This window comes from Postia placenta (genome assembly GCF_002117355.1).
Source record: "Postia placenta MAD-698-R-SB12 unplaced genomic scaffold POSPLAscaffold_10, whole genome shotgun sequence".
NCBI lineage: Eukaryota > Fungi > Basidiomycota > Agaricomycetes > Polyporales > Adustoporiaceae > Rhodonia > Rhodonia placenta.
In genome coordinates this window covers 839,110-848,636 of record NW_020169841.1, presented here as the reverse complement: position 1 = coordinate 848,636, position 9,527 = coordinate 839,110, and the positions used below count along the sequence as shown (strand labels likewise).

The 9,527-nt window shown below is 58.9% G+C and overlaps 4 protein-coding genes across 4 annotated transcripts; 3 read left to right on the top strand and 1 right to left on the bottom strand.

Moving 5' to 3' along the window:
- Positions 1-490: 490 nt before the first annotated feature.
- Positions 491-1,107, top strand: POSPLADRAFT_1058573 (hypothetical protein; the record flags this gene model as incomplete). Its single annotated transcript, XM_024481056.1, has 3 exons — positions 491-542; positions 601-980; positions 1,027-1,107. The coding sequence occupies 3 exons, from the start codon at positions 491-493 to the stop codon at positions 1,105-1,107; spliced, it is 513 nt and encodes a 170-aa protein (XP_024337206.1).
- A 53-nt stretch (positions 1,108-1,160) lies between these two features.
- On the top strand, positions 1,161-1,716 carry POSPLADRAFT_1058572 (hypothetical protein; the record flags this gene model as incomplete). Its single annotated transcript, XM_024481055.1, has 3 exons — positions 1,161-1,430; positions 1,483-1,581; positions 1,636-1,716. 3 exons carry the CDS (start codon positions 1,161-1,163, stop codon positions 1,714-1,716), a joined length of 450 nt encoding a protein of 149 aa, XP_024337205.1.
- Positions 1,717-1,792: 76 nt separating this feature from the next.
- Positions 1,793-2,591, bottom strand: POSPLADRAFT_1148525 (hypothetical protein; the record flags this gene model as incomplete). The annotated part of the gene is made up of 3 exons (XM_024486192.1): positions 1,793-2,304; positions 2,406-2,458; positions 2,506-2,591. The coding sequence occupies 3 exons, from the start codon at positions 2,589-2,591 to the stop codon at positions 1,793-1,795; spliced, it is 651 nt and encodes a 216-aa protein (XP_024337204.1).
- A 1,614-nt stretch (positions 2,592-4,205) lies between these two features.
- On the top strand, positions 4,206-8,916 carry POSPLADRAFT_1058570 (hypothetical protein; the record flags this gene model as incomplete). The annotated part of the gene is made up of 10 exons (XM_024481054.1): positions 4,206-4,293; positions 4,381-4,526; positions 4,597-5,297; positions 5,391-6,028; positions 6,083-6,267; positions 6,318-6,431; positions 6,484-6,548; positions 6,606-6,961; positions 7,012-7,266; positions 7,328-8,916. The coding sequence occupies 10 exons, from the start codon at positions 4,206-4,208 to the stop codon at positions 8,914-8,916; spliced, it is 4,137 nt and encodes a 1,378-aa protein (XP_024337203.1).
- Positions 8,917-9,527: the final 611 nt, after the last annotated feature.

Genomic DNA, 9,527 nt, shown 5'->3' with positions numbered 1-9,527 from the left:
TTTCGCGGGCTCGAACCCGCGACCTCTGTACTACCTGCCTGATATGGACGCGTCACTATCTACTGTACGATTAGATTAGATGGGGCGGCAGCGCACGGCACAGCTCGGGCCCCGCTGACACAGCCGCTCTGACTCACCGGCCCCGGGGCCGCGTCGGCATGCTGCGCACAGACCAGCTGCGCACGGACCAACGTGCACAGCCTGCCCTAATCTCCCCATGTATATAAGCCGGCCTCTGCTGCCCTAGGGACCTCAGTTTCGACCTCTTGTCCCTAGGTCAGTAAGCCCTCATTTGTATTCCTTTCTTACCTTACTAACTAATACATTCACTTGTCCCTAGCCTTAGGTTTGAGCCTTGCTCACCATCGCTTCGGTAAGAACCAGTCGAACACCCCCAGCATCCTTCAAAGTCTGTGTTTCCCCTGTCGCTCGACCCTAAGTCGCGACAGGCGCCGCTTAGGAAGAAAGGCAGACAACATCTGTCGTTGGTATGGTAGTGAGCTTGCGGCCGCCAAACTGGCATTGGCGACATCATCCAGTAAGTACACCAAGCCATCGCTAGCGCCACTCGCCCCTTCCACTAACCATGGACCCTACCAGATGCGGATATCGCGTTTCTGCTACAGCAACGCGTCTGCGAGCTTCTGCTCCTACCTGCCAAATGGAAGAACCCACTGGTCTCGCCTCAACGATTTGACGCACAGACCACACTCGCGTCCGAGACGGTCAACAGCGCCCTCGGCGATCCTCAAGTGTATGCATGGCTGTTCGTCATCGAGACTCCCCTCCCTTACATCATCCATCAAGATGATACAGACCCCTACAGGCATCTGGAGGAGGAGGAACCGTCATACCTCGAGGCAGAACAGCATCTGGTGGAGGACGTCTTCCTGGACGACGCTAGTGGTGACGAGGGGCCCCCTGAGGATGCAAGGTCCGAGGCATCTGTCATGACGATAACCATGACATGGGAGACTCCAGTAAGTCTTCCTTGTCATGATACCGCACTTGCGCTAATGTGCGCAGATCCATGTCTCCATCGATGACGCTCCCCACTTCCTGCAAGCCACGGCCCCAGTCCTCTCGCAATCGATGCGTCAGACATGAGTCGCCTGCAGAACCGGAGTGCGTGGATGAATGATAGCTGCATCAACGCATGCATGCAGCTCCTCCAACTCGTCTTCCTGGGTCCAGGAGGTGAGCGGGTGGCACTCCTGTCCACATACATGCTCCCCCTAGTGCGCGCGGATGCCGGCGATGCGACCCTCTGGCGCAATGCGGCAAGCACACGTTTCTGGGAGAAGGATGTATGGACAATCCCGATCCACTACGAGGACCATTGGATGCTGGCGACCATTGACATTCCCCGGTCGCGCGTCGCCTACTTCGACAGTTTTGCCCGGGAGCATCCATGGAAGGGTCATATTCAGGTAAGTAATTATGGCGTCAAAGTCTTGCATATCCTAATATTGGCATCAACAGGACGTCATGCAGCTCACCGCGCGCCTGCTCAATATTGCAGCGGATAAGGGTCATCGCATTGTCCACGCGCAACGTGCATGGGCCGTGTATCCGACCACGGTAAGTAGCATTCACCGACGCCGCTAGGCGCAGTCTCACCCAGTCCCTAGACAGCAGCACATCAGCACAACACATACGACTGCGGCGTATGGATACTGGCCGTCATCGCGGCAGTTTTGCATGGGTATGACATGACGGGGTTCGAGGAGGCAGACATAGGCCATTTCCGCATATTCCTGTTCACGCTAGCATGCGCTGTATCCACGTAAACTTAGTATACTGAATCAATAACCACGCCTTCATACACGAGCATGACCCGCTGTGAGGGGAAACATGCTAGCTCATAGAATACACCATAGTACTCTGGCATGTGCGTCAGCTGCGTGAGCTCCCACAGGTCGCAAAATACCTCCTTGGCCGCGAACTTCGCCCGGGTCGATGTCACAATTTGTGCACGATTGTCATCGTCCACACCCTCCGCGGCAGCCTCCTCCCACTGGGCGTGAGCAACCTGCCGATGCTCCCGCGCATCGGTGAGGTGTTGCTCTATCAACCCTCGCAATTCGTCCAACCTCCCTTCGTTCCACAAGCGTATACAACAATCCCGTTCGTCGCGCAACGTTCGCCAGGCCTGCCCACGCAGGACGGCCTCCATCTGCTTTGCCGTGGCATTAGCAGGGTTGAAGTCGAGGGGCGTATTGCATAGCACCTTGAGGAGCAGCGGGTGAGAGCAGAGGGGCAGGTGCGCGTCCGTGAGGACATCGGGGGGGATGTCATGATGGTCTGTGGGCCTCAGAGGGTGGACCTGAGAGGGTATTAGAGAGCCCTCAACTGAGGGGTGGTCTTTAGCAATGTAACCCGGCGTCATTGAAACATGAACGTACGCTGGCGATGCAGATATGCATGCCGGTTCTGAGCCCTTCGGCTGGCCTTGATGCTGCACGCTTGGTTGGCAAGGGATAGGGCGGGGGTTAGTAGCTATACCTTGGAGTAGCTGCATGAGCCTGTTTGCGCCTTTTGGTGGCAAAGGTCTTGTCTGCGGCAGTGAAGTATTTGGCGCCTCTGCCCATGGTGGCAGTAAAGCATACAAGGAGCCCTATGAGAATCTAGTCTGCCCCAAGGGTTAGACCGTGCACCTTATGCTTTGCCCAGAGCCTTTCAGAATGCCGCTGGTGTCCAAATGTACCCAGGCGATGTGCAAGCCCGTTGGCGAGCAAAGCGCGCAAAATTGGAGGCATTGCGAGCTCAAAAACAGCCTGTATATGACTTGCAAGTATGTTTTCGACTGTCCTGCAGCTCGATCAGTGGACCCTTATTCGCGCGGGGATTGGCTGCAGCACCAGGTACCGATCACCGAGGAGCATCATAGCGAGCACCGAGGAGCGCTCAATGTATGGGCACCTAATGCCAGTGCAGATCCCTGTCACGAACCTCGGCCATACTAAATCAAGGCCGAAGAACCATCAATGGTCTGTAGTAATCGGATCATCCTGCGATCCTGGGCAGGGATCCTTGGGCTCGCGCGCAGGTCGTATACACGTAAGAGTCCAATGTGAGCTTGGTGAGCTTGCTCACATTGGACTCTTACAACTAGCTTTTGCAGGAGGCCGCGGCCGCCCAGAAGGACTGGGGGCCGGCACTGATCTCCGAGGGGGACTGATCTCCGAGGGGGACTGATCTCCGAGGAGCGCCACACGGGCGCCTAGGAGCAGCGCAGATCGCTCAGGGCACCCTCGAGCAGACCAAATCGAGCCCGAGGGGCCGCCTGAGACCATTGTCCTAAATGGCACGCGGTTATGCCGCAGGACCGCTTGGCACTTGGGCCGCCTGCCGTGTGGCCACAGTGGCCATACGCACCGGCAGGGCCATCTGGAAAGGCAAGCCGGGCGGCATGAGGCAGATGGCCGAATGCCGACCGCAGCATGTCAGCGCCCGATGAACGTTCGATTAATAGATGTCGGTGTACACATTGTTTTTGACATCGCTGTACGCTTGACGACGAAATAACTACAATCACATTGATAATGTCTAAGGTGTGCTGCTATTTCTGCTACGACACGGAGTACTACACTAGCGCCACTCATCTTGCAACGATGTATCATAACACTATTAACTTCGGATGTTACCCCATTTACCTCACGGAGAAGCGAGAGACCCTCGGGCAGACCATATCGAGCCCGAGGGGCCGCCCAAAACTATTTCCCTAAATGGCGCGCGCTTGAGGCAATGGGCAGACTGGGGGTGCTGACCGTCATAGTTGACGGGCCGCACGTGCCCTCAGGGTGAGCCGGCGGTACCATCCGCTATTCTGATAGCGGATCACCTCCCGACGCATGTCATTGGTGACATGCCCGGAGTTGAAGCCGGCCTCAACCCTCGCCTTTGCAATCCCGACGGAAGCCTTCACTCGCTGGGGCGGCGAGGGTTGAAGTGATGTGAGCGGGGAACTGCGCCGAGGGAGTCAGAGGGATGCGAGCGGGGAACAGCAGTGAGGGAGTCAGAGGAACCAAGCAGCTGGGTGCATGCTTCCCAGGCATATCAAATGGGGTAACACCGAGGAAGCAGGTGACTGGATATCAATTCGCTGATCCCTGCATGAGGCCCAAGCCATCCAAATCGGGTCACACGCTTCCGTTCTGTCCTCTACCGTCCTCTTTGATGTCCTCTAGAGCTCGTTCAACACCATGGCCCTCCCTCTTCTCCTCGTGATCCTCATCGCATTCACGCCCATGCTCCCACCTGATCCTGGGCAACCATCTAATTCCTCCCGCCGTGTCTCTCCACCTACTGTCGCCTCCTTTTTTCTTGCTCCCACGCCCAATCTACCCTGACTCTCTCGCCCTTTCCGAACTCCCTTAGACCATCTCCAAGAGGCTTTGCAACGCTGCGCACGACACCCAATCTCACCATCGCTGCCCAGGCCAGAGGTCCCACAGATCGTGATCAAGCAGGAGGAAGTGCCGACGCGTTTAGAGGACATTGGAGAACCGGGATACTTCATTCAGGTGAGTATCCAATGTCATACAGTGGCACACCGCGCTCCACGCATCTCATACTAATCAAACCCCACCTCAGATGCGACAGCGCGTGAAGACCAGCACGCCGCCTGGAGCACGGTCGTTGCGCGAAGACGCAGATGAGGAGGCCACACCGCGTGAACGACACTCTCGCGAGGCACGAGACACGGACACTGCCCCGACCACCCCGACTTGCCTGCGCACAGTAATCAAACCGACTGGTAAAAGCACCAGCATCAGCCACAGGGCCCAGGCACGCCGCGCGCAGCTCATGCCGCCCCCAAACCCCGAGCGCGAGGGCGATGCGATGGCTGCCGCTCCCAAAACCACCAGCCTCCATTCTATGGAGTTGCGGAACACTACGCCCCAAGTGCAAGAGGAGCGCGCCCCTGCTGCAACCATCCGCGGTGAGCAAGAGGATCCCTCTTCCGCCCCAACGTCCTCCAAGCCTCCCGCCCATCCCGGAGGGTCCATCGCGCATGCAGGAGGCTCCCAGCCCATGCACTATGCGCCAGCACCACGCACACTACGTGAAGACATGCTGCTGTACCCATACCACGCAGCACCCTTTGCCCCCACGCATTACGGTGCTGCCGGACTCGACCCCCACAACCTGAACATGTACTACCACCCGTCTCCGTACCAGAACCTGGCGGCGCCGCTGCACTCGCGAGCCCCATCCAGCGTCTCACGTGCAGACCTCGCAGGACCCTCCGCAGAGCCCCTTGCACCTCCCTCCAAAGTGGCATCAACATCCTCGTGAGTCGCACCTACAGCCCTGTGCTCGCGGGCGTCCTCCAACGCATCGCATATCCATCCCACCGATCCCGCTGACCCTCTGCGCTACAAAAGCGCCTTAGCCCCCCCCGGTCCAAGTGACATGCCGGGCTGGACCGTCCTCCAGGTGGCGGATCCCCAGCCCCTACTTCCACAACAGCAAGCCCTTCCTTGCAGACCCTTAACACCCCCTCCTAGCGACAGCCAGCCCTCCAAGAGGGCCCTCGAGCCCACACCCAAGGCGACGAGTACGCAGGAGGACCCATCCACGGATGTGCCTAGCGCGCAGCAAGCGGGCACCGCAGACAATGCAGCAGCAAGTGCTGCCGGTTCCCCTATGGATGAGTCTGGCGACAACGTGGTGCATGACACCTCCCACGATGGCAGCCCGGAGTGGGATGAGGTGCCTGGCATGTCGTATGAAGAGGCCGCAGAGGCTGAAGAGCAAGCCCTACAAGAGCAAGCCGACGACGACGTGTTCGGCACCCCAGGGCGACTCTCGGACGACATGCGCCAGATCCTGCGGACAGGGTTTGCCAAGATGAATACCATCGTGGAGCAAGTCAGCAAGGACTCTGGGCTGCCAGCGGCGCGTGTCCAGGCAATGTTCGGACAACAACACGCCCGCGTGAACACCGCCCGCAACCACTGGAACATCTACGGCCGCTACTTCAAAATGAACCAGGCGCAAGAATGCAAGCGTCTCGGCCTAGGTAAGTACAGGGACTTTGCATCCCTAAACAGATACTAATGCGAGCCTCGCACAGATGCTCCTTTGGCAGATACCATCGAAATCCGCTCCAAGACGTACACGCTATTCAAAGAAGTGCACGCCGACATCTGGCGTGACATCCTCGAGACCTTCAAGGAGGTCGAAGTGTGGGCGGCGAATCACACTGTCGGCCAGTGCAAGCGCGACTTTGCGAAGGCAGTCGCCAAGATGAGGCAGCTCGTAAGTGCCTACATCATGAGCGTCACGCAGCCCACTAACCACCCCCTCAGTGCGACAACCTCGCGCTGCGATACGACTTCTCCACAGCATTCCTGATGGCAGGCAATCTCGTCAATACGGACACGGGCCTGGCGCAGCTCTATGAGACTGCGATGGCAAAAAATGTAAGTTCCCGCTGGTTACATTGGGTGCTTTACTGACTATATAATTTCCCAGTTTCTGAGCACCTATCTGCGGGGCAACGAAGACACATCCCTCGCACACTTCAAGTCTTATTTATAGTTAGTGTTTATGTATATCTACAACGCAACATGGAGCTCATGTTTTACATGGCGCAGTCATCAAACATCCATGGGCATCCTCAACGAGGCGAGCGAGAACGGCGACGAGGACGTGGGTGGACCGAGCAAGCCCAGCGGCCCCGCCATTGCAGCATCATGCCAGCAAGGTGGCGCACCTTCAAAACAACACGCCGGACCATCCGAGCAGGCCGCTGGACCATCCAAGGCATCCACGCAGGTCCCAGGACCATCGAAGCAGGCTGGCACGTCCTCCAACGAGGGCACCATCAAGTCACAAAAGGACTTAGACAGGCGCAAGTTCGGCCTCGAGTTCCTGCACCCGGATTGGAGGAAGAAGCTCTCATCGACAGACAAGGCGGGCGTCATCAGGTTCAACGTGAGGGAGATGGAAGGTAAGCAACTCACCTCTCAGTGAAGTGGCGTCACACTGACGATCAGCCAGTGGCCGCCGGTGGCCCTTGGGAGCGCAAGTATAACAACCTGTTCCCTTGGAACCACCATGCCGAGCTCTTGGTTACTCAAGGGCTCGTGTGGAAGAACTACCCTGACGACGTGCGCTGGCCAGGCGAGGAAAAAACCGGTGGCCGCAACAAGGCCAAAGGGATCGCGGAGCTGTCCATGCCGGAACTCGACCGAATGATCGAGGGCCTGGTGGACAGGGACTACCCTTTCGAGTTCGAAAGGGTCGACAAGGAAGGTGAGTATCTACGTGTTCTGCTCCCTGTCGCCGCCAGTGCGCTGATTACTTTCCTACATAGCCCTGAAGAAGAACAAGCTGCCAGTCATCATCTGCGCACCCCCGGCACACGACGCCACATTCAAGCGGGCGCGCCGCTACTTCGCCAACGGGACAAGCGACCGCAAGGGACCCCCGAGGTGTGAGGCGCCTGCCTCGTCAGGAGAGCACGGTGAGAGCTCGTCGCCGGATACCGATGAGCTGAGCAAGGACACGGCCTCGGCGGCGTTGTCACCCGTGCAGGCGCCTCCGCCCAAGGCCTCTCTAACGAGGTCGAGGGTCGTCGAGGTCGTGATCCGCAAGTCGAGGATGAGCCAGCCAACCACCGCATCCAAGTCGATTGACGTGGACGACAGCGAGGACGACGACGCCCCGGTGAAGCCGCGAGCGGACAAGCGGAAAGCCATCAACGTCGAGGACTCCGAGGACTCCGAGGACGAGGACGCCTACCAGCCTTCGGAGGGGACCCCCACCCCAGTGAAGCCACGAGGGGCCAAGCGGAAGGCGCTCTGCAACGGGTCCGACACCGAGGACGAGCCCGAGGACGGCACCAAGAAGGAGCCAAGCAAGGGCAAGGGTCCCAGCAAAGGCAAGGCCCCTGCACGGAGCACCAAGCGGAGCAAGGCGAGCGCGGGCGGGAGCGATGTCGAGCAGCAGTCGACCCCTCGCATGCCCGAAAAGCCCAGGGCACAGACAGCCAAATGCCCCGCACCACGCCTGGTGCATGCAGGGGCCCGAACGCGCGGCGGGGCTATGGATACCACCACAAATGAGCAGTGCGACGCGTCCACAGAAGCTCCCGCCCAGCGTCAGCGCCCCGCCCGACATCTGCACGAGGACGAAAGCTCGCCAGAGCACGCGCCCCCCAAGCGCCGCCATCGCCCTGCCACCACAGAAGGCGCCCCCACAGAGGGCACCCACGACCAAGAGCATCACCAGGAGGCTCCCGCCCAGCGTGACAAGGACGCCCCGGCCGAGCTCCACCGCCCACAGGAGGGACGCAGCAAGCGTGCGCACGCGCCAGCGCCATCCAGCGGCACAGCTGCCCTCCCGCCCTCCCTCCTGCACCAGTGGCTGGCAGTCTACGACGACGAGGACGGCAACAGCACAAGCACCGCCGGGGCTAGCGGCATGCTAGGCCATTGGATGTTCCCTCCACCGGCGCCCTTCGCACACGCGCACGACGCACCACCAGGATACGCGCCACCGGGATACGCGCCACCAGGATATGCGCCGCGCCCGCGGCCAACCCTCCCGCATGCCCCCCGGTACGCACCGTGCGGCTGGCCAGTCGACAGCCAGACTCTGGACAGCTACGAGGTGATGGACCCGCGGGATGCAGGACACTATTACTGCCCACTGCCCCCTCAGTTCCGCGCACCCGAATTCCGCGCGCCCGGCCTCATGACGCCCGACGGCACCTACATCCCGTCGGGGAGGGTCCACCCACATTTCTACGAGGATTTCGGCCAGGCAGCTGCATTCACCGACGTGCCTCAAGGCATGCCGTACGCCGGCTTCGAGGCGGCTGCCCCGCCTGCTCGTAGGATGCCTGGGACAGCCGGCGCGCAGACAGCCGGCGTGCAAAGCCACGACGAAGGCGAGCAATGAGGCGACGCCGGGCCCTCCATGCAGGCTTGATGCATTTCGCAGGTACCGTCATGATGTATTGTCAATCTTGTGTACAATGTACTCGCTACCCAGGCCCTCATCTTGATCTTGTGTAAAGTACTTCATAGTAAAAACAATGATATTGAGAGTGATTATCGTGTACTACAGGTGTGATGTACATAAATTACTAAGTACTAGTAAAAGGAGCGAATGTGCACTCCCATCAAGACAGGCAACAAATGCCATTCTAGGGGAGGATGTTAGAGACATAACATGTGATGCAAAGGACTTGAAGCCTCATGGAGGAGGGTCGGCGTACCATCTGCGTACCATCTCAGGATGGTGGTGACGAGGGCACCTAGATGGCGATGGGATGCCCCTATATCCTATTTGGGTTACAGTGGAGGGGATCCTCGAGGAGGGATCCCCTCAGACCCATTTCGCACCACCCCTAAGGGGGTCTTCTTGACGTTGACAGGTCCTGCCTGGGGTGGCGAAGTTCATCCCCCTTGCATCAGCAAAACCAGGTTTGGCGTGTAATACAATATATTAGTTATGAGTAATCATCATGATTGTCCATGCTTGTTATTTGCTAGATATGTAATTACACG